The 25879-nt window shown below is 37.0% G+C and overlaps 5 protein-coding genes across 5 annotated transcripts; all 5 read left to right on the top strand.

The window, feature by feature from the left end:
• Nucleotides 1-1748: 1748 nt before the first annotated feature.
• Nucleotides 1749-2460, top strand: LOC130420808 (histone H1-like). The gene has a single exon (XM_056748322.1). It carries the CDS (start codon nucleotides 1785-1787, stop codon nucleotides 2421-2423), a length of 639 nt encoding a protein of 212 aa, XP_056604300.1. The 5' UTR covers nucleotides 1749-1784; the 3' UTR covers nucleotides 2424-2460.
• Nucleotides 2461-2715: 255 nt separating this feature from the next.
• Nucleotides 2716-3453, top strand: LOC130420755 (histone H2A-like). Its single transcript, XM_056748268.1, has one exon. The coding sequence runs from the start codon at nucleotides 3067-3069 to the stop codon at nucleotides 3451-3453; it is 387 nt and encodes a 128-aa protein (XP_056604246.1). The 5' UTR covers nucleotides 2716-3066.
• A 659-nt stretch (nucleotides 3454-4112) lies between these two features.
• LOC130420734 (histone H3-like) lies at nucleotides 4113-4523 on the top strand. The gene has a single exon (XM_056748248.1). It carries the CDS (start codon nucleotides 4113-4115, stop codon nucleotides 4521-4523), a length of 411 nt encoding a protein of 136 aa, XP_056604226.1.
• A 910-nt stretch (nucleotides 4524-5433) lies between these two features.
• LOC130420455 (histone H4-like) lies at nucleotides 5434-5757 on the top strand (the record flags this gene model as incomplete). Its single annotated transcript, XM_056747742.1, has 1 exon — nucleotides 5434-5757. A coding segment is annotated over one exon (324 nt), but the record flags the coding sequence as incomplete, so codon positions are not given.
• Nucleotides 5758-6360: 603 nt separating this feature from the next.
• Nucleotides 6361-7332, top strand: LOC130420790 (histone H2B-like). The gene has a single exon (XM_056748304.1). The coding sequence runs from the start codon at nucleotides 6361-6363 to the stop codon at nucleotides 6733-6735; it is 375 nt and encodes a 124-aa protein (XP_056604282.1). The 3' UTR covers nucleotides 6736-7332.
• Nucleotides 7333-25879: the final 18547 nt, after the last annotated feature.

The raw sequence follows: 25879 nt of genomic DNA, 5'->3' as shown, positions 1-25879 counted from the left end.
GAAGACGAAAGAAGAGTAGAAAATAAAGGATCAAGAAAAGGTTAAGCGTGCAATCCTTGGGACTGAACCCATGATCTCAGTGTTGCAAGAACCATGCTCTAACCACTGAGCTACAGGAAAGCTGTAAAGGGATAATAATGTGTTGTTAATTTGACATTGTCAGATATGATTCAGTTTAGGGCCCCCAAAATCCTAGGGCCGGCCCTGAGACCAGTTTTACTGCACATATGCTCTTTGTCCTGATGTTGTTTCAATTGCTTCTATTGTTTACCTCATTGTAAAAGTGTCTGTTAAATGATTAAATGTAAGCACATTTTATAAAAAGCAATTTACACTACTGGTCAAAAGTTTTCAAACACTTAATCGCTCATTTATTCATATTTTATCCACATTTAGAAAAAGGCAACTGACGACTGAACATGTTGTGACTGAAAAAATCGAAACAATCAAATAAAAAATGTTAAGTATCTGCTATGAACCTGTTATATACATCTTCAATGTAGTCATTGTTTGCCTGATATTTGCAGAAATTAATTTTATCATCAACTGCTTGACGTTTAACCTAGAAGATTCTTTTCAAACAACACTAAACAAGTTCTCATGTGAGCTCTTAATGGTTGCTCTTTTGCATCATTTAGTCAAAGTCATCCATATCAAAAACGTTTTTATATGTATATACACAGATATATTAGTTGATAATGAAGAAATTTAAATTAATGTGTTTAGTTTGAGACATTTAAGCACCTTCAGATTAAATCATTTTTAAGACCACGAGAAACATTTCATTCAAGTATTCAAACACGTTTGACTGGTAGTGTATAGTGACTGAATAAAGCAGTTTAATTAATAAAAGATAAATCTTTAAAACAAGTCAGTTTATGTACATATGCCAAAGACATCCTGGACAGATTCACAGTTTTCTTCTTTTTTTGTTACAGAGAGACTCAATAAAAACAATAAAAAGTACTTGTGTTCAATATGTCTGCAAAACAAAAAAATAATAATTTACAGAAGATAAAACACTAAATAAAAGTAATAATAATAACTGCTTTAACGTTTCAATCATTCAGAACCCAAGACTGACTGCAGCAAACTTGGTTGTCTGTAAGAAAAAAGAAATAGATAAATACAACATGTCAATACTGGACAAAAATATTTAGTTTTTATTATATTTAATCCATATTTATTGTCCGTTTTTACGTTTCGTCAGTCTGAATATAAAACATTTACACATCAGTAACACAAACAGCGTTGTGTCATTCACACAAATACCTCGAGAGTGTTCGTGTGTTTCAATCTGATCAAAACAACTTCTGTATGAAACACTTTACAAGTCCCTGAATGACATTAACTTAACTCAAGTCATTTATTACATGTATGTTAAATAAACAGAAAACATGTTTAATGTTTCATCAATGTTTACACAAACAAATCACATGAAATTCATGCTTTTCTCCAGAGATCGATGCTGGTCGTGTTTTTAATGTAACAGTGAAATAATAAAGCCTTTACTGTCGTGTAGTTTAGTCTCTGAATAAAGCTCTGGATCTCTGCTCTGTGTTCACGCTGTTTTCACTCCGTCAAATGATTTTAAAACTCTGATATTTACTCGAAATGTCGCAGGAGAAAACACAAGAGTTTGCGGCTCACAGAGGCGCGCAGACACTGACAGGACGAGCTGAGTCTATATGGTTCTCACGTAGTGTTTAAGATCGCAGAGCCGCTCAGTCCTTCCGCATTACTGATCAACTATAGACTGTGACCGAAGGCTCTTTACCTCAGAAATGGCAGAAACCGCTCCAGCTCCAGCAGCCCCGCCGGCGAAAGCGCCCAAGAAGAAATCTGCAGCCAAAGCCAAGACAGCGGGTCCAGGCGCGAGTGATCTCATCGTTAAAGCCGTGACGGCCTCCAAGGAGAGAAACGGTGTGTCTCTGGCCGCCCTGAAGAAAGCTCTCACCGCCGGCGGATACGATGTGGAGAAAAACAACTCCCGCGTCAAGCTCGCCATCAAGAGCCTCGTGACTAAAGGCACACTGGTCCAGACTAAAGGAACCGGTGCTTCAGGATCTTTCAAACTCAACAAAAAACAAGTCGAGACTAAGAAGCCAGCGAAGAAAGCCGCTCCTAAAGCAAGGAAGCCCGCAGTGAAGAAGCCCGCTGCTGCTGCCAAGAAGCCGAAGACCGCGGCGGCAAAGAAGACCGCCGCAAAGAAATCTCCCAAGAAGGCCAAGAAACCTGCCGCCACCGCCGCTAAAAAGGCAACGAAGAGCCCCAAGAAGGCGAAGAAGCCAGCGGCCCCCAAGAAAGCAGCCAAGAGTCCGAAGAAAGCAGCTAAAAGCCCCAAGAAGGTCAAGGCTGCAAAACCCAAGACGACAAAGCCCAAAGCAGCGAAGCCTAAAAGGGCCGCCCCGAAAAAGAAGTAAATTACTTCTCCAGACTTTCTATTACAAAAGGCTCTTTTAAGAGCCACCACCAGCCCACTAAAGAGTTGTGTTTCAGTGATGTGTTGATATTATGGTTGTGTTCTCACATTTAAATCTATTTATTTGGCAGACGCTTTTATCAAAAGCTACTTACTTTGCATTATCCTTTACATTTATACATAGATATCTGGGCTCGAACCCACAACCTTACTCTTACCACTGAGCTACAGGAAAACTCTTTATAAATGAATATGCTGATAAATCTGGTTCAAATTAAGAACACAAGATATGATCGTCAGAGCATTTAATTCATAATCGGCACAACATCTGAAGTTATGTTGTCAGTATAAATGTTTGCTTTTGTGTATACTGTTGTTTCCTATAGACGTGTCTGAAAAGACCGCAGATATAAGATTTAATGTAGTGAAAGATCACGTGATCAAAAACTGAAACAATCCAGAAAGATGTTAAGAATTGGGCGGGCTTTGGTTTTTGGAGGGAAGTTCAGTGATTGGTTTGAACTTTTCACAGACTCCAACCAATAAGCGAACGATAGGCACGTATAACTTCTGAAAACCACAAACTCCATCTCATATTTCCTTCGTGTTTTTATAATCGTGAGGATTTTATATCTTAAGTAACAATGAGTGGAAGAGGTAAAACCGGCGGTAAATCAAGAGCGAAAGCTAAGACTCGGTCATCCAGAGCGGGTCTTCAGTTTCCCGTCGGCCGTGTTCACAGGCTACTCCGCAAAGGTAACTACGCACAACGCGTCGGTGCCGGAGCTCCAGTTTATCTCGCCGCTGTCCTCGAGTATCTTACCGCTGAGATCTTGGAGTTGGCCGGAAACGCCGCTCGGGACAACAAGAAGAGTCGGATCATTCCCCGCCATCTACAGCTGGCCGTGCGTAACGACGAGGAGTTGAACAGACTTCTGGGCGGCGTGACCATCGCCCAGGGCGGTGTGTTGCCCAACATCCAGGCGGTCTTACTGCCCAAGAAGACCGACAAACCCGCTAAGACCAAGTAAACGGGGGACAGTTCGTTGCAAACCAAAGGCTCTTTTAAGAGCCACCCACATTATCATTGAAAGAGCGACGAGGATTCTGTTTTAATCCATCGAGTTTGTATATTAATACATTATCATAGACCTGCTATAAATGAGGTCGCGTTCTAAACAGTCCACTGCCCCAAATGTTGTACCAGATATGCTTATTTTTACTCGTATATAAAATCTTATACAGAAGCTAACAAGATGTCTTTGACGTTTTATCAGAGTAAAATAATAATTGTTCAGCGTCTTGTTTTAACGGGTTTAAGTTAAGAAAGGATTATTTTTATTTGATTTGTATTTGAAGTCATTTCTATGTGAACTTTGTTCAGTAGCAACGTGCAAATGTCTGATCAGAGGAATAATACACGAGTATTAAATAAAGATATAAAGAGAAATTATATGATGATTTTGTCTTGTGTACGTAACGCGTGATCTGAACAAAGGAAACACAATGTCCCGCCAGAATCATTTGAACGCACATCGCGCGGCCATTGGCTCACTATCTCTAGATGACGTCACACATCAGCCAATCGAGTGTCTTCGTGCCCTTGACGTGCTGCGTGTTCTAGCCTTTAAAAGCAGGCACACCGACACAACAGACATATTCTGTACGCAACGCAGAAGATTCAGCAGCAATGGCAAGAACCAAGCAGACCGCTCGTAAGTCCACCGGTGGCAAAGCCCCGAGGAAGCAGCTCGCCACCAAAGCCGCCCGTAAGAGCGCTCCCGCCACCGGCGGAGTGAAGAAGCCTCATCGTTACAGGCCCGGCACCGTGGCTCTGAGAGAGATCCGCCGCTACCAGAAGTCCACCGAGCTGCTCATCCGCAAACTGCCTTTCCAGCGCCTGGTGAGAGAGATCGCTCAGGACTTCAAGACGGATCTGCGCTTCCAGAGCTCCGCCGTCATGGCTCTGCAGGAGTCCAGCGAGGCTTATCTGGTCGGTCTGTTCGAGGACACAAACCTGTGCGCCATCCACGCTAAGAGGGTCACCATCATGCCCAAAGACATTCAACTGGCCCGCCGCATCCGCGGAGAGCGCGCTTAAGTCCCTCGTCAATAACAACTCAACGGCTCTTTTAAGAGCCACCACATCAACTGAACGACACGATTTCCATCTTTTTTTTTTACCAATGATTAACATTATTGTGATTAGCGTGATTGCTCAATATTAAGAAGGAATCATTATCTTATCAGTGTCTCTTTAATCAGCAGAGATATCTCGTGTTCGCTAAATCTTTCCTCTTAAGGGCGTCTGATCACATGTAATTTACTTCCCTTCCCTCAAACACATTTTAATATTCATTTTGCTAGTAGATTAAAAACGAAGCAAAATTTGGCTAGTGGTCGTCTATAATTTCTATATAATCTATAATTACAATTTAAAGGGCTTGTTCACCCAAAAATAAAAATTCTATTTACTTTAAATTTCTTTGTTCTGTTGAGAAGTTTCAGTTCTGTTACATCATCCACTCCCTTAGTATTACAAATATTTCTGTTGAACAGAGTGAGATATTTTGAACTATTTATGAAACCATCCGTTCAGTGCACCTTTGACTGTCATTGAATTGTTCCTGTTGTGGCAGTCAATGATGTCAAAGGATTGAAAATTGCTAACATTCTTACAAATATCTTAATCTTTGATTGTGAGAACACAGTAAGTCATTTAAAGGGATATGAAATATCATGAGGCAGAATAAATGATGACATCATTTTATTGGATGAACTATCATTTAAAGTTTATTGTTTAGTTTCTTAGAAAATCTTAAACTTGTTGTTTTTTTGTAAATTACACAACGTTTTTTACTGAAAGCATTGGGATGGCAGAGGCGTGATGAAAAACATGTAAATGACGTGGGCTGGTCCCGCCCTCGTGTGCATGTTTCTATTAGGTCCTATAAGCACATGTTTAAACACTCTGCCGACGGCATTCTCCCATTGATAAAATTTAATCTAAATTATCAGCAATCATGTCTGGAAGAGGTAAAGGCGGAAAGGGACTCGGAAAAGGAGGCGCGAAGCGTCATCGCAAAGTGTTGCGTGATAACATCCAGGGCATCACCAAGCCTGCCATCCGTCGTCTTGCTCGACGCGGCGGAGTGAAACGTATCTCCGGTCTCATCTACGAGGAGACTCGCGGTGTGTTGAAGGTGTTTCTGGAGAATGTTATCCGTGACGCCGTCACCTACACCGAGCACGCCAAGAGAAAGACCGTCACCGCCATGGACGTCGTGTACGCGCTGAAACGACAGGGACGCACTCTGTACGGCTTCGGAGGTTAAACGCGTTTATTCTGAAGTAAAACATTGAACACAACGGCTCTTTTAAGAGCCACACACTGTCTCACTCGAAGAGGTGAATTTCATAAAATAAATCCTATTTAACGAGAACTCAAACTTTTAGAACTTGTGTTAAACACTTCGCTCGAAGAAGAAACACCGTCATAATGGCGTAACTATAAGCGTCAGCACGTGCAATGTATCGTGAATAACGTGTAATCGAGTGAAATGCTTTCTGAACGAAATCTTTAAGTGACTTTGATGACACGATGACGTAATTCTGTTCTACTGTAGAGTTAATACAGAAATAAACGTTTTATTTTAATTCAATAAAGAGCGGGAAGAGCAAACAAAGGAAACTGAATCACTTGTGGGAGGGTCACCTTCAAACACGAGACTGTGGGCGGGAAACACTTTCATTGGCTCTCTATCCGACCCGTCAAACTATGAGCTGACCAATAAACACATTTTATGGGTTCGGCCGACGAAGACACGCAATCAGACAACAGGCTCCGTTACGATAAACATTTGCATGTGGAAGTGAATAAATACCACAACGACGAAACTCTTCAACATTCAGCATTTACTAACTTTTGAAGAACCATCATGCCTGAACCAGCCAAACCCGCGCCCAAGAAGGGCTCTAAGAAGGCCGTCACCAAGACCGCCGTTAAGGGAGGAAAGAAGCGCAGAAAGTCCAGGAAGGAGAGTTACGCCATCTACGTGTACAAAGTGCTCAAGCAGGTCCACCCCGACACCGGCATCTCTTCCAAGGCGATGGGCATCATGAACTCTTTCGTCAACGACATCTTCGAGCGCATCGCCGGTGAGTCGTCTCGTCTCGCGCACTACAACAAGCGCTCCACCATCACGTCGAGAGAGATCCAGACCGCCGTGCGTCTGCTGCTGCCCGGTGAACTCGCCAAACACGCCGTGTCCGAGGGCACCAAAGCCGTCACCAAGTACACCAGCTCCAAGTAAAGCGCCGCTTTCATCCGCCGCACACAAAGGCTCTTTTAAGAGCCACCCATGACGTCACTAAAGAGCTTCTAATTTTCGGTTTATAGGAGTCGTGTTGAATCTTTGCACGTCTCGTTGATAAACATTTATATTATTTTATTATACGAATAAGTTAATATTCCGTCTCGTGTTGTATCTCAAAAGAGGAACACGAGTTTGTTTAAATCAAGACTATAGATCGTCACGTGCCTTGACAATATAGATGCAGAACAATTGAATGTTCATGTGTCTGTGTAGGAGGTCAATAAGTGGCAACTAATCTCGTTGTCTTTAATCTCAACATAAAGGCCCAGTTTGTAATTTCGTTTCAATTCTCTTGTACAATTTAAAACTGAAAGTTCTAGGAGCCAAACTTTGGCATGTTTTGTTCTAACATTTTTCATTCAAAGGCTGTTTGAAAACGATGAATATACAATTTTCTTTTCAACAAAACAATTTGATTGTACATATTTTTCTTTATCTAATTCTCACTTTTTATGAACTGTATCTAATGTAAAAGCTATTTTGTTGACGTCAAAATTATAAGAAAAACCTAACATTGCATTGTTTAAATAAATGGTTAAGGAAAATGTTGTTGATTTAATAACACATTTAATGAGTAGAAATAAACAATCAAACCACTACAATCATGCGGACAACAAACTATTTTCGAGTTTTAAGTGTTTATTTGGGATATATTTGTCATTTCATATGATCAGTATAATTGTGGTACAAATATTATCTTTTTCTCCAATTCAAATATTTAGTTACTAAGTTTGCTTCTATTTATTAAGACAACATCACAATTACGTCACATCATAAATAAAAGGAAAACTGGAGGCGGCCAAAACAAACCAGCACAGAGTCGGCTACACAAAATATAAAAATATCTTATTGTGTTGTTGAGAGACAGAAGCGATTGCGGAGACACATATTAAACAAGTTTTTGAATTGTGTTTTTCTGTTTTATAATTTATATGAACAGTTCACTTCAATACAAATATTTTCAGAGATTATTTTTCTGTTCCGTGTTTATAAAGAAGCTTTAATTTATATTCATGTTCTCAAATAACCAAATGATTCAAAACAGTTTTTAAAATGTTGATTTGCCCTTCAGACACGGTTACTAGTGTTTGTATTGAAACAGATTATAACGTTTTATCTAAAAGCATTACATATTCAGCTGCTCATTACATGTCCAGCTGGTTCAGCCTCACCAAACACAAACACACAAGATAAAACAGACAGAATATAAACATTTAACATTGTCACATGTCATCGTCTTAATCTGTGCCACAGATTTAAGCAATGCATTGTGGGCTTTGTTTTTGAAGAAACAAAATGGCACTCAAAAAAACAAATTTTAGAGGAGATTAGATATATGAATATGACTGCAGTAATGAGTGTGTTGTTTTAAAGGTCTCATGAAATGTGCTTGTTTATCGTTTATACTGTTATATGAGGTCTACATATGGAGTTTGTGTGGTTTTACATCCAAAAACATCCAAATCAATAAGTAATAGGCTATTTTCTACCCAGGTTTTGAGGCCCGCTCTACAAACGCTCGGTTTTATGGGTGTGCCGCATTGAAGGAACTTTGAAGTAGACGCCCACTGCTTTGATTGGATAACATTTTGCGTAGTTGGAGCCTTCGGTGAATTTGGTTTGAGACATAATGTTATGTTACACATTAGCACCATTCAGAGTACTATCTGAAGACCTCCTGTGATTTATAAATGACCTCCCCACACCAGTATTTCATGTGAAGCATTTGCACAGGATGATTTTACTCAAATTTTATTGACTAATTTCCTAGATGTGATGGCAAGGCTTTGCTTACAGTTTGTCTAGTCTATAGTTGTGTGGTGTTTAATGATATATGACTGTACCTGTCAACATTTGAGACCCGTGATCCCGAACCGGACAAAAGATCACCATGTTCCATGTTTTACCCACTTTAGCTGGAACGTCTTTAAAATTTAACTTTTACAACGCATTCCTAATATCGGAATCCAAAGGAAGGTTATGCAGCGTCTGTATTCTTCCACAACCAGAGATAACTCAATATTTAGATATCTTTAACGGCATGTTTGTTTATTGCCCTCGCTCGTATCTGGAACCGGTCTACTTGTGGCATTTCAGTTCTGTAATGCGCGAACCAGTGGGCGGGGCTAGAGAAGTAGTCGTATGACGGCATTACAATGTCAAAAAGAAACGCAAATAACTTCTGCGAGAGAACAACAAATCTACACTCGACGAAACGGGATCCCGCAATAGTCATTGATATTTTTCTATGGAGGTGGTGCTCCACCAATGTATCTCAGTAACAAGGGCGTTGTCAGTTCTAACACTTACATGATGTTCGGTGAATACGATTCCCTCTTACATAACAAAAGCTTGAGTTAAAATTGTGATTTATTGTTGAAACTTGTTTGTGTTCGTGGCACTATTTGGTCGGAGTGTTATAGTAGATAATTGGTGTCTGTGCTGTCTGTAATTTACTGTTATTTTACAGATACGATTATCACAGTGTACATTTTACAGTTTTAAAGATTAAATTGACTGTTGTTGTGACTTGAACCTCCTTCTTTATGTTTGTCAACATTATTCCACCTACACTTCTACATTTAATTCATTCAGCTTCCTATTAGATACTCTGCTGTCTACATTACCCATAATGCTTTGCGCCATGGCTATAAATAGGTCTCACTTCCTGCCATTGTTCTGTGCTACACAGCTGAAGCTACTCGTCCTCAAATCCTCCTAGAAGGATGTGTAATGTATGTTTAGATTATTATCCTTATTGGTGTATATTACTATGTTAACAATGTGTTGTTGCTTGTGTGTTTTCCATATGATTTGTTTGGTTGAGTATGTTTCTGTTGGAATTGTATTGATTTGTAGTGACATCAAACCATCCTGTCCAACCTATGTCCATGTATTCCAGTACCTGCTGATCTCCTCAATTGTCGTGCCTACATGTTTGAGGATTATTTGTGCACCTGCTATTCACTTGATCTTGCATATCAAATTGATGGCTATTTGATAAAGAAGAGAAAAGGAATTGGTTTTCCAGTGTTTTTGATGGAACACCCCATCGAGTCCTACATATTCAGAACTACGGATACAAGTAACAACTAGTATTCAACACTGTATTTCACTGTGTGACTCCTTCAATGTTAAAGATCTGCAAAGTTGTTCATCAAAACAGTCCATGATAAATAAAGATATTGTCTCCCAAAATAAGGAGAAGACCCTGAACAAGTCGCTTTCTGGTCTTTGGAGTGTAATCTTTACACTCAAAAAATAAACACATCTGCATAATGCCAGCGAAACACATACACTCTGATCTGTGTTTACATCCTGTAGCGGAGACGATGTGTTTTTCATGCACACTTACAGCAGCTATTATTGTTCTTCTGAAATAGTTCTGATAATCAGGTGTGAGCCCAATACTGTCTAAAAATGTGTCGTTTAATGTAGAGTGTCTGTTGTTTATATTATTCTTGATTTATGAGAAAGGATATGGATAGATTTTGTTGTCAGTCACGTTAGAATTGCGGCTTATGCATTAACATGGCTTTAATATACACTGTAAAATCTAATTAGTTGATCTTACTTAAAAAAAGCATGCAAACCGATTGCCTTAAAAATACTAAGTAAAGTGAAATGGTATTGTTGAGTTCAAGTAACTTAAAAAATTAGTTCAGATGTACTTTGACTTAGTGTGTAGTACTCAGAATTAACTATTATTGCCAATTTAATAATTTCCATTGGATTTATTGCATTCATCATTAGAGTTTTAAGTTCACTAATTCCTTTTTTTTATTTCACATAAATGTAATTCTAAAAATGCATAAATCAAACACCTTGACTTGTGCAACACAAAACGAGCAAGAGGACACTGATCTCAGAACTGTATGCACAGACTATGCTCATTGGTATCAAACACATAAGGTTCGCAGACCATAATCACATGCACCTATCTTCTAAACAGTGGTAACCACAAAACTGAAAAATATGTCAAACTCTTCTAAATATCTAAGAGAAGTGAAAATTAAACACTATCAAGTCTTTAATTTAACTTAAAACATATAAAATAATCATATTTTTTAAAAACTACTCTCCTAATGCAGTCTGGCGCAAAGCATGTTGGGAATCTTTTCTGCGTACAGGCAAGATCTGCTCTCCACTGCCTCTCGCTGGTGTAGTAAAGTAATGGCTTCGCTTGCCGCTACTTGCTTGATTTAAGTAAAATATACTAAATGCGAAAAGTAAGTAGTTTGATTTCCCCTGCAAGTAATCGTAACTTAATAAAAACTAGTAAGATATATACATTTTGACAACTGACTAAAGTTAACAAATAATTTCTAAGTGAGGACAACTATTAGATTTTACAGTGTACTGTGTTAGCTGTGGGTTATTTCACATACAGAATTGTCATTATTCTTATAACACAAATAGTTAGTGTAGTATCTCCGTGTACTAATAATCTCTGTGTAGGTAACTATAAGCCTCCAAGAGCTGAAATGTAGTTGTGCGTCTATGCGGAAAGACAAATCGTAACAGACTGGGGTGGCTGACCAATCAGAGCACAGTGGACTTGTGGACTTGTGGAACGGTGGGGTTTAGAGAAACTGAATCATGAACTGCTTGAAGGGAACTGTTTAGAGATCTTTGAGAAAAGTGTGGATAAAATTCTAGCGTTATTTGACCGTGGATGCATTTAAACCTGCATTTAAAATAGAACATAATGGTCACTTTAGTTATGTTTTTTCAAGCACTTTAAGATAATTATATAATTTGTTTAATTTCTGAATCATCTACATTCTTAGATCACAGAGTGTCACTTTCCAATGAATTGAAACGATTGCAAATCCAGGATAGAGTGGTTTAGTGAATGTGGTGTTGATGCTGTGGATGAGGGTCATATTTGTGTCCGAGACGCTGTAGAAGGACAAAGTCCCTGCTCTCTCATCCACATACACTCCGATTCTATCAGAACTGGACACTACAGGGAGATTAATCCATTTGTCATTATGACTGAAAGAGAATCTGGATTCAGAGCAGTACAATCTCCAGGATTTATCATTACGTCCAAAATGACACACATGGCCCAATTCCTTCCTCCCGATGCTCTTATATGCCACTGATATATACACACCACCAGTCCACTTGATTTCCCAGTAGGAGCGTTCAGACACACTTTCCTTACACAACACCTGACAACAGTCGAATCTGTCTGGATGATCGGGGTACCGCTGGTCTGTGCGAGAGAATTGGATCACTCGGTTCCTCTCAGACAGACGGAGGTGTTTATACAGTGTGTTTGGATCCAGTGTCAGCTGACGAGAGTCTGTGGAACATAAAACACACAGGGAACACATTACTGATTCATGAAATTCAAATTTTCTACTCTTATATTATTTACTTTTAAAATTTTAAAGCATTGGATGCAGTAACAAAATCACTCTTAATGGGGTAGAATCGAGTGTCGTCTAAGCAGAACGTAGCTGTGCCCTGTCGTAGATTTAGACTGTGCATGAGGTGTACATTTTATCACAGGTCTGGATGAAGTTCAATGTAGTCCAACGTTGGGCTTACACCAAACTTGTTTATGTCCAGAAGGTCACTAGAAAAGTCTACAAATGTTTGTTGTATTTTGTTGAAAAAATTAATCAAATTTAGGTTAGAATTTATTCTTACACAGGCTGCTATTGACCGTTTTGAAGTTTCAGGATTCATTTACTTCAACACTTTTATCCAAAGTGACTTACATTGCATTTTACTAAACAATTGTTTTGAAGTATGTGCAATCCCTGGGATATAACCCAAGACCTTGGCAGCATCATGATCTAACCACTGAGCTACAGGAAAGCTTAGAGAAATTTATTCTTTTAGCAGATGCTTCTATCCAAAGCAACTTACAAATGATGGAGCATTTAACATTTAGTGTAAAGAGTCAACAACGAGCATTTGTCCATAAAGTCAGTAGAATTCAGTCTGTTTTATGATCTATAAGAGATAAAATGGATGCATTCATGCAGTTATAGTAACTTACACTGGAGGAACTGATCTCTGGTCTTGGGTTCAGGACTGGAAATAATCTCTGTGCATTTAATTTGAGAAACAAACATGTAAGTGAGAATAATGTACATTGAAACCATTTGTATTTCTACAATTCAACACACTGAAAAGAGATGATGAATAAAAACTTCACATCTATCAGGGGTATTTTCCATCTCTTGTATTTAGAAATGCTCCAGTCTGTCTCTCAGATTTGAGCACATCATCAGAAGAGCGGAGAGAAATGACAGTGATGTTAGGCAAACACTATACAGACAAAGACAAACAACACAAACATTTAACAGAGGCACTCTGTAAAACACCCCGTTCCCTTCCTAGAGGCCACTATCTTGTTTTGTTGTCCATGATTTTTCAGAAGAAAAGCAGGATGTAGCTCACAGTAAAGGAAACAAACAATCTTGATTGGTGGCTGCGGTTTGGTCATGAATGTGCTACTTCTGCCGCTCACTGAGATGATGCAGAGAGACATTTGACCACTCACTAAAATGAGCTCAGCACCATATTTGGAAGAATGGTATAAAAGGAAGCATGAATTAAAATCACAATTTTAACCCAAGCTCTTGTTATATAAGAGGGAATCGTATTCACACGAACATCATTTAAGTATAAGAACTCACAACGCCCTTGTTACTGAGATTACATCTGTTATTGACATCAGTCTATGGAGAAAAGAAGTTAGGTGGACCCAAATTTTCCACTGCATCACATTTAACGCATTTAACTGGTTTTACCACTTCACTTTTTTTTAGATGTCCATATAGGCAAAATTGATTTATAAATGATAAACTAACAATCTGGTCAACAGAAAATGATTTATTTGAAGCACAAATCTACAAGAAAGGTAACTTACTGAAAAATTGTTGGTGCTTAAAGTGCTTCACTGAACTGAAATTTAAACTTAAAAGATATCCAGATAAATGGACCAGGGCTTGACATAACCTGGGAGGTGGATGGCTTCGTGTAGGAGAATTGTTTATGATTTTCAGACGGATCAGGCCTTAACTTAACATTATTCACAAAAAAGTTCTCAATCGTTCTGTTCATCTTCTCTCATCATCCGTGGCTACATCCACTCTGTTTAACTGACGGCCCTAGACTATTCACCTCTCTGTCTGACTGGAGCCAGTGGCGGTTTTAGGCACGGGCGAACCGGGCAGCCGCCCGGGGCGCCAAATTTTCACGACACGTGGGGGGCGGCAAAAGCATTTAATAATCTGAAAATAATCTGCGCCGCTAAACGGGTTTCCATTATCTATAATATAACTGTCTGTGTGGGGAATTGGCGAATTGCCGCCCCTGCTTGCTGAGAAGCGCAGAAGCTGTGTGAAAAGTGTAAAGGGGAGGGGCCGCGCCCGCGATGGACAGGTCACCTCTCCCAAATGGAGCGGACAAGGAGGGGGGATCCACTTAGTGGGCTAAAGTCAGTCACACCTTGACTTTCTTCCAAATAACGCACATTTCAATCATAATATTAAAGCACTAGCCTATATTTTCCATGATTTTTTTCTGAATTGTGTGTGTGAAATGGCTAATAAAAAAAGGAAATCCAAAACGATTATGTGGAGGTGAAGTGGTTTAGTCTTGACTTCTGGTCGTGAGTGACAGTGTTGGGGGGATGTGAAATGTGTTGATTGTCGAGTGCCAGATAAACACAGCGACAGCGATGGAGAGAAAAAGGTTTAAGCCGTCAGGTGCCCAATATAGGAAAAGAATTAAAAGTAGAAGAGGAGAAAAGAGCAAAAGATAAAGGTATGCACTACGTTCTCTCTGTATGATTACGGTGACGTTATCCATGTCATCAATGAAGGGCTAATTTTAATGGGTGGTAACGTTAACTCTGACGTTTGTTAGCCTTCTTGTTATGATGCTTGCTATGCTTATACAACAATAATTCGGTTTTATCTCAACAAACACGAGATCTAATTTCACCATAAGATTGTGCTTTGCAACAAAACTGTAACGAGTAAAGTTATTATTTATTTAACCCCATCATTGGGGTTAATGTTGGGCCCTGTAATAAGCCAACGAAATTAACATATGTTTAGGAAGTTTCAAAGACGAACACTCTGTTGCGTGACAAACCATATAATTCGAGGCAGTAACCAAGGAGCTAATTGTTCCTCCCTTAGATTAGATTATTATAGCGTCTAATGAGTCATGACAGACATTTGGCATGTAAGGGCATGTTTATGTAAATTTGCAATTCATAAGAGTTATACTGTAGCCTACTGTCTTTTGATGTCAATTTCAATTGCAATTCAATTGCAAATTCAGGGGCACTTCTAAAGTATTTTGGAGAATCCTCTGCCACTGGTCAGCCATCAAAAAACATCAGCCTCCTTGAACTTATCACTTTTATGCATGATAAGGATCTATCAGAGATCTACTCCAACTTTTGGACTGCTCTCAGGATTGCACTTACTCTGCCAGTCACTGTGGCTCAAGCAGAGAGAAGCTTTTCAAAACTAAAGTTGATCAAGTCGTACTTGAGCTCAACCATGTCTCAAGAACAGCTCACTGGCCTTGCAATCATCAGTATCAATCACTCAATAGGGCAGCAGATTTCGTATGATGACATTATTGATGATTTTGCATTAAGGAAGGCCAGAAAGGTCAGGTTTTAGTTTGTGTTTTCTGTTAGTGCACTAGTGTAATAATTAGATTTGCTTTTGTGTGATGAAGGATTTGTGCTATTTAGAATATTTATTCTATATTTTATTTGTATATTATTCTTAATATTTTATATTGTTGTTGTTCTCCGCTCGTGTTACATCATGATTGTACATATGTTGTCACTTTTATGTACAAAGAGTATAATTAAGTTATTATAACTTATACTGATTTGTGCAGAATTGTGTTTTTAAAATGTTCTGTTGAAGGATTTGTGCAATTGAGAAATATAAGGTTCGTCTTACACTTATATAGCTATGGTAAAACATGGCTTTTTTTTCTCTCGGATGGGTGGGAGTATGTGGGGGGGCACCCAGAGGGGATCTCGCCCGGGGAGTGATTCAATGTAGAACCGCCACTGACTGGAGCAGACGCATTTTCAAACGTACACACCAGAGGTTGTTCTGGTCTTTTCTATTGTCCGTCATTTTGACTGACAGGCTCTTAGAAAATCTATTATAATCTATTATTACCCGTCACTACGGTGCAAGGTGGCGTTAGGTGGTAATGAGTTTGTCCGTGACATCATCACACGGAACTTGTATTTTAATAATGACCAATTAAGCCATTCTTTTTTATATGTATTTTAATGTTATGTTCACAAATAACAGTTTTTGATACCATATTCAAACCCTTTCCATATCAGTATTTATTTTGCTCATATCTTGTGTATATAAAAAAAGTTATGGCTGAGGTCGGCTGAAGCGATATGATCTTCAGGAACAGAAGTTAAGTGATGAAAATAAAAGCACAACAGTCCAGTATCACAAGTAAAAGTCACTTTACAGTGGTAAGAGACTTACTCTAATAACAATTTAATATAAAATTAGTCTATAAAAATACTGTACAAAATAAACGAAAATTTAAAACTAAAGTAAGGAAAATGGTGCAGCGCACACTTAAAGAACAAGAACTCTGCCACTATCACTACACAAGGAAACTAACAAACATTACGGACAACAACTAATAAGCAGTGAAGCAAGTTTCATGCTGTTTATCATGTGCATAGTGTCTAGACTTTTGATCATCACTTGTATGTTTTGCGATAGCGTTCCGGCTCGCATGAGCAGCGGAGCGGTGATAACTCCTGGTGCTGCAGACTGGGAGCTCTGTCAACTCAGTTACACAGGACTGGCGGGAAATGTGCATTGATACTCCTTCATTCTTCATGTTATGGGGTTTACTTCCCAGTGCGACATCCGACGGGTTTCCCAGATCGCATCACATATGTCTAGTCAGTAACAATGACAGGTGAAAACACGCAGGTCGCTTCGCGAGCATATCACGCTCTAATGATGGGAAACAGGCATTTACAAATTACCCTCATTGTAATCCACCAAAATGACGGTCGGTCTTCAGATATTTCTGTCACTGGTAAAGAAATCTGTCAATGACAAAGAATTTTCGGTTTAACGAGACCTCTGGTACACACACGTACAGGAATATCTGTATCACGGGCAATCAGGGGGTCAGCCGTTCACTATCTCTGATTGGTTTAGACCACAATATGGGGATAATGTGTGTCTGTTGTTGAATTACAGGGAGACTTTAAGTGTTGTGGAGACTTTTTTTCTCCCTCTAACTGCTGGTCGCACCAGTGCTACCCCTGATTATTTTTAGTCGCACCATTGAGAAATAAGGTCGCTTTTGCCACCAAATTGGTCGCACTCTAGAGCCCTGGCTGCATAACCTTCCTTTGGATTCTGATATTAGGAATACGGGGTAAAAGTTTATTTTTAAAGACGTTCCAGCTCATGCTTCGAAAACATGAAGCATTTGTTTGTTTCTTTTCACTGAGGATTCCTTCGTGAACAAGGCAGAGATCAACACTGTTGATCAACAATTTGTGGAGAGACTAAATTAAAAAGCAGTGCTGTGCCTTCAATATTGGATCCAATAGGAATGGCGCAGCAATCTTCTGTGAGTAAAACATTTTTGTACTATGCGTCATTATTGCTTTGTTAGAGAACTCCTGATGTGCCCTGAGCACTATTCACATGAGATTAGTATTACCTGGGGAACTCTAGTCATTTGTATGTTCGAATCAACATCTCTGCACTTTAAAATCGAATTAGTTGATCTTACTTAAAAAAAGCATGCAAACCGATTGCCTTAAAAAAAAATAAGTAAAGTGAAATGGTATTGTTGAGTTCAAGTAACTAAAAAAAATAGTTCAGATCTACTCTTGACTTAGTGTGGAGTACTCAGAATTAACTATTTTTACGAACTTAAAAATTTCCATTGGATTTATTGCACTGTAAACGCGGAAACGTTTGCAATACTAAATTTTTATACTTTATAGCTAAATTAAGTTTTACTACATTTAACATAAATATTATTCTAAAAATGCATAATTCAAACACCTTGACTTGTGCAACACAAAATGAGCAAGAGGAGACTGATCTCAGAACTGTATGCACAGACTATGCTCATTGGTAAAAAAAACACATGAGCCTCGCAGACACTAATCACATGCATCTATCTTCTAAACAGTGGTAACCACAAAACTGAAAAACTCTTCTAAATATCTAAGAGATGTGAACATTAAACACTATCAAGTCTTTAACTTTACTAAAAACATATAAAATAATCATATTTTAAAAAAATTACTCCCCTAATGCAGGCTGGTGCAAAGCATGGTGGGAATCTTTTCAGCGTACAGGCAGGATCTGCTCTCCACTGCCTCTCGCTGGTGTAGTAAAACAATTGATTCGCTTGCCGCTACTTGCTTGATTTAAGTAAAATATACTAAAGGCCAAAAGTAATTTGTTTTATTTCCCCTGCAAGTGCTCGTAACTTAATAAAAACTAGTAAAATGAATACATTTTGACAACTGAGTAAAGTTAACAAATAATTTGTAAGTAAAGACAGCAATAAGATTTTACATGTAATTTGGTGGGCTCATATATTTTTTTTCAAGGATTTATCCACTGTTTGCTAATAATAGAGGCTGTTTTGAAGTATTGTTGTATTATATCGGGTGCTGGGTGATATCCATAAGTTGAATGAAGCCATAAACTCTAGAGGTCGACTGATTCATCATTTACCAATAACGATAATTTGAACTATCGGCAATAATCCCCACCGATAGTTTTTCCTGGTTGAGCTTGATCCAGACGCAGTAGGGAAAGCTCTACTGTGATATGAAGGTGGAGAGTTCCAAGTAAAGTGTAAAACAGCGACCTCTAGAGGTGGAAATTAAACAGACAGCCTGTTTTGTTTGGGGGGGCGGAATAAATCAGATAGGGGTATAAAAGTTTCACAATGACAAGGTAGAGCCAGTTGCAGTAAACATGATGTTAAGACGTAATAAGTAATTGACTATATGCTGCATTCACTGGGGAAAAGCAGTATTTTTGGAGACAGGGCTGAGAGCGCGCTAACATTAGCAGCCTATTAACGTTAGCTTAAAAAGTTATAACATGGTGAAAAAAATACAAGCAGAGATGTTTAAATGGTATTATTGTCACTATGGATAGGCATTTGTCAGTATTGTGTGTGTGGGTGTGTGCGTGTGCATGTGTGTGTGTGCGCAACATCTGCCTCCGAAATAAAAACAGATGACAGAGACAGTATCAACGGCTAATGTTAATGACGTTTGTTTTAATGTAAACAATCACGCATGTGAACAGGACAGTATATATTGTAAACTATTACAATGGATCCGTCATTCTGCTAGTCTGCTGCCAAGAATGTTTTAAATTATTAACATTTTAGAAACTACCTACTTAAGGTTTTGTTTAAATCATACAGTTCAAATAAATCAAAAATATAGTTTAGTGGTTGAAGCAACGTGTTCTTTGATGTAATACACTTCATTGCTAATTTACTTTGTGTTTTTTATTTGAAATAAACCATTACAAACTATTGGTTATTCATCTGTATAGGAAGATACTGACCACCTTAGTTATCATTATTGGCAAAATCCAATATCGGTTGACCTCTACTCTCAGACAGGGTTTACGATTGAAGTAAATGTTAGAGTTGTCAAAACTGAAAATGGCTTGTAGTGAATTCTTTTTAAATTATATACGTGCCCTTGTTTAATCTCAAAATGTACACCAGTAAAGCTTTTTAAAGCTTCTTCTAGATGTCTATTTGATGTCTGACAGCAGACATCTCCAAGACGTATTGAAGATGAGTAAACTATGTATTGTAGATGTCTTGCAGATGCAAGTGCTGATATCAAATAGACATAAGACAGATGTCTGTGTGCTATCTCGGAGTACCCCAAAAAGGTTGAGAACCACTGCTTTAGATGGTGCAGCAGGTCTCAATTTTTATTAATATAGTTAAACTCAACGAAGGGGGGTACACCCATTTATTTAATGACCAGCTTGTGCTAGCAGTCCTATTGTGGATTTTATATTCTCATTCATGAAAGAACTTACGGATGGCAGGTGGAAGAGGTATCTTTATAAACAATAAACAACACAAACTGTGTGATTTACCCATACAAATTAACTTTCTGTATTTTTTAACAGTTCTAAATAAAATGATTTTTGGACTTAGATTCAAAGTTTTTTTTTTTTTAAGTCAGCGTGTTGAATGTAAAACTCTGTCATTTATTTATCTGTGGCCAAAATATATCAAAAACAACTACGGACAATGTTTATACACTGACAGCTGCCATTGAAAGACATTAGGAACTCTGGTCCGAGTTAGCAACAGTATCTAAGGGGGGCGGGATTTACCAATAGGTCAATTGTACAAAAGTTGTGGTAGCAGATTATCTCTAAAGTGAACACAAAATGAACATCAGTTTTAAAATAAATCATTTGATTTAAAGTTGTTTAAGTGGCCCCTGCATAAATATAAAGATAAATACTGTATGTTGCCTGAATTACACTGAATCAAGCAATGAGTTGAGCACATGATCTTGAGTATAATCAACATTTCTTTTACAGGGTAACTGTGTCCTGACACCAATTATTTTAGATGTTTAGAGTAAATAAAATTATGAATTTATAGTACAGGAATCCGTAAACATAAAACCTATACTACTATACTGAAAATATATATGTAAAAAACATCATTATTCAAACAAAACATCATGTTGAATATGATATGGATTTAACCATAACACTAAGTTTAATTGTACATGTCTAATTAAAAACTTAAAAAATAATTATACCGGAAGTGCCTTAGACCAGTGTTTACAACAGTCTATATGTTACATTATTTATTTTACAGTAAAACTAACACGAAATCTCTCTAGAAAAGAAACAAATAAAACTGTTGTAAATATATAAGCGACACATCATTATATAATGTATGGACACACATAAATGTCGTGTATGTGCGGTGTTCACATTAACTAATATTAACCATGACAGGACTGCACTGATGTTGTGTGTCCCCGAATATAACAAAACGACACGCAACGTCAGAAACTCGATTACTTATTAAACAATAATGACTGAATAATGTGAAAATGACAATTAAAATAATTAAAAATAAATCATATTTCAACAGAAATGCACTAAGATTCAAGCTTAAAGTCACACGGACTTTCGTTTCACTTCTACGACGTAGTTTGTGATTCGATTGTTTGGCGAATTAATGATCAAATCTGGAACAAAAACATAAACAACAGATGAATAAAAACTCACACGTGAACATAAACAACAGATGAATAAAAACTCACACGTGAACATAAACAACAGATGAATAAAAACTCACACGTGAACATAAACAACAGATGAATAAACTCACACGTGAACATAAACAACAGATGAATAAAAACTCACACGTGAACATAAACAACAGATGAATAAAAACTCACACGTGAACATAAACAACAGATGAATAAACTCACACGTGAACATAAACAACAGATGAATAAAAACTCACACGTGAACATAAACAACAGATGAATAAAAACTCACACGTGAACATAAACAACAGATGAATAAAAACTCACAAGTGAACATAAACAACAGATGAATAAAAACTCACACGTGAACATAAACAACAGATGAATAAACTCACACGTGAACATAAACAACAGATGAATAAAAACTCACACGTGAACATAAACAACAGATGAATAAAAACTCACACGTGAACATAAACAACAGATGAATAAAAACTCACACGTGAACATAAACAACAGATGAATAAAAACTCACACGTGAACATAAACAACAGATGAATAAAAACTCACACGTGAACATAAACAACAGATGAATAAAAACTCACACGTGAACATAAACAACAGATGAATAAAAACTCACACGTGAACATAAACAACAGATGAATAAAAACTCACACGTGAACATAAACAACAGATGAATAAACTCACACGTGAACATAAACAACAGATGAATAAACTCACACGTGAACATAAACAACAGATGAATAAAAACTCACACGTGAACATAAACAACAGATGAATAAAAACTCACACGTGAACATAAACAACAGATGAATAAAAACTCACACGTGAACATAAACAACAGATGAATAAACTCACACGTGAACATAAACAACAGATGAATAAAAACTCACACGTGAACATAAACAACAGATGAATAAAAACTCACACGTGAACATAAACAACAGATGAATAAAAACTCACACGTGAACATAAACAACAGATGAATAAAAACTCACTAGTGAACATAAACAACAGATGAATAAACTCACACGTGAACATAAACAACAGATGAATAAAAACTCACACGTGAACATAAACAACAGATGAATAAACTCACACGTGAACATAAACAACAGATGAATAAAAACTCACACGTGAACATAAACAACAGATGAATAAACTCACACGTGAACATAAACAACAGATGAATAAAAACTCACACGTGAACATAAACAACAGATGAATAAAAACTCACACGTGAACATAAACAACAGATGAATAAAAACTCACACGTGAACATAAACAACAGATGAATAAAAACTCACACGTGAACATAAACAACAGATGAATAAACTCACACGTGAACATAAACAACAGATGAATAAAAACTCACACGTGAACATAAACAACAGATGAATAAAAACTCACACGTGAACATAAACAACAGATGAATAAAAACTCACACGTGAACATAAACAACAGATGAATAAAAACTCACTAGTGAACATAAACAACAGATGAATAAACTCACACGTGAACATAAACAACAGATGAATAAAAACTCACACGTGAACATAAACAACAGATGAATAAACTCACACGTGAACATAAACAACAGATGAATAAAAACTCACTAGTGAACATAAACAACAGATGAATAAACTCACACGTGAACATAAACAACAGATGAATAAAAACTCACACGTGAACATAAACAACAGATGAATAAACTCACACGTGAACATAAACAACAGATGAATAAAAACTCACACGTGAACATAAACAACAGATGAATAAACTCACACGTGAACATAAACAACAGATGAATAAAAACTCACTAGTGAACATAAACAACAGATGAATAAAAACTCACACGTGAACATAAACAACAGATGAATAAACTCACACGTGAACATAAACAACAGATGAATAAAAACTCACACGTGAACATAAACAACAGATGAATAAACTCACACGTGAACATAAACAACAGATGAATAAAAACTCACACGTGAACATAAACAACAGATGAATAAAAACTCACACGTGAACATAAACAACAGATGAATAAAAACTCACACGTGAACATAAACAACAGATGAATAAAAACTCACACGTGAACATAAACAACAGATGAATAAAAACTCACACGTGAACATAAACAACAGATGAATAAAAACTCACACGTGAACATAAACAACAGATGAATAAAAACTCACACGTGAACATAAACAACAGATGAATAAACTCACACGTGAACATAAACAACAGATGAATAAAAACTCACACGTGAACATAAACAACAGATGAATAAAAACTCACACGTGAACATAAACAACAGATGAATAAAAACTCACACGTGAACATAAACAACAGATGAATAAACTCACACGTGAACATAAACAACAGATGAATAAAAACTCACACGTGAACATAAACAACAGATGAATAAAAACTCACACGTGAACATAAACAACAGATGAATAAAAACTCACACGTGAACATAAACAACAGATGAATAAAAACTCACTAGTGAACATAAACAACAGATGAATAAAAACTCACACGTGAACATAAACAACAGATGAATAAAAACTCACACGTGAACATAAACAACAGATGAATAAAAACTCACACGTGAACATAAACAACAGATGAATAAAAACTCACACGTGAACATAAACAACAGATGAATAAACTCACACGTGAACATAAACAACAGATGAATAAAAACTCACACGTGAACATAAACAACAGATGAATAAACTCACACGTGAACATAAACAACAGATGAATAAAAACTCACACGTGAACATAAACAACAGATGAATAAAAACTCACACGTGAACATAAACAACAGATGAATAAAAACTCACACGTGAACATAAACAACAGATGAATAAAAACTCACACGTGAACATAAACAACAGATGAATAAAAACTCACACGTGAACATAAACAACAGATGAATAAAAACTCACACGTGAACATAAACAACAGATGAATAAAAACTCACACGTGAACATAAACAACAGATGAATAAAAACTCACACGTGAACATAAACAACAGATGAATAAAAACTCACACGTGAACATAAACAACAGATGAATAAACTCACACGTGAACATAAACAACAGATGAATAAAAACTCACACGTGAACATAAACAACAGATGAATAAACTCACACGTGAACATAAACAACAGATGAATAAAAACTCACACGTGAACATAAACAACAGATGAATAAAAACTCACACGTGAACATAAACAACAGATGAATAAACTCACACGTGAACATAAACAACAGATGAATAAAAACTCACACGTGAACATAAACAACAGATGAATAAACTCACACGTGAACATAAACAACAGATGAATAAAAACTCACACGTGAACATAAACAACAGATGAATAAACTCACACGTGAACATAAACAACAGATGAATAAAAACTCACACGTGAACATAAACAACAGATGAATAAAAACTCACACGTGAACATAAACAACAGATGAATAAACTCACACGTGAACATAAACAACAGATGAATAAACTCACACGTGAACATAAACAACAGATGAATAAAAACTCACACGTGAACATAAACAACAGATGAATAAACTCACACGTGAACACAGAAAAAACACAGAATCCACATAAACAGTCCAGCAGTAAACTTCCTTAGTTTAACTGCTACACACGTGCTCACGCCTCAGATGCGTCATATGTCAACAGGGGGCGTGGTTTAGGCTCCCTTATAAAACAGTAAAATACTATCGGTTAAATTTGTCTCATAATTCGCTTAGAGTGAGAGCTTTTTGGCCATTACACTGACTGTAAATAGCAGAAAAATCATTTAATGTTAAATAAAAAAAACGAAAAATCATTTAATGTTAAATAAAAGAAACTTTTCCCTTTATGCCAAGGTGCCATACATCACTTTAATGTTTCCATGCTGCGCTTCAGACAAGGTAAACATGTTAAGATTGAACATCATTGGACTTATTTTATTAGAACATTTATCTGAAGAACTTAATCAATCAAACATTACAGCTGCTACATTCTCTCATGTTGTGACATCTTCATTTAATCAAAGATTTTTATCTAAAGACCGTCACACGTGAACTCGTGATTTTACCACCAGGGGGCGTGAAGAGACTGTTGTCACTATTGCTCAGAAAGGCTGTGAATGTTGTGTATTCGTTTGTAAATAATGACACAACAGGGATAAAATATTGTTTTTTTCTGCAAACATTAAGCCTGATAATTCGTTTGGAAGATCAATTATTTAAATGGTGTTTACAACCCAACAAACACAAAACATTTTACAACATTTAACAACGTTGGATTTTAGTTACGAACTGAAATTAGATAATGTTGCAGTATAACGTTTTAAAACGTTTAAAAAAATACAGCCTATATTTAAAAACATGCAACCCAAATAAAACGTTTTTAAAATGTCAAATAAACATCAAAGTCTGATTTCTTAAAGTAGTTTAAAAACGTAGATATCATGTGTATTTACTACGAAAACAAAACAAGACCAAACATTAACTCTTGTGACAAGTTATATTTAGGTGTTGAGTAATATCCACATTGCAACAAGATGTTCAAAAAGGTTTTGATAGTAGCAGAATGTAATTCAAAGTTGGAATTTATTCTGGATATAATTATTTATTATGATTACCTTTATTATGATTATTTTTTGTTGACTATCTTTTGAAATGTTTCTGTTACAGACGGTTTCATTTACATTTACATTAGTC

This window comes from Triplophysa dalaica, chromosome 5 (genome assembly GCF_015846415.1).
Source record: "Triplophysa dalaica isolate WHDGS20190420 chromosome 5, ASM1584641v1, whole genome shotgun sequence".
NCBI classification, from domain to species: Eukaryota; Metazoa; Chordata; class Actinopteri; order Cypriniformes; family Nemacheilidae; genus Triplophysa; species Triplophysa dalaica.
This window is presented reverse-complemented; position numbering and strand designations above follow the sequence as displayed.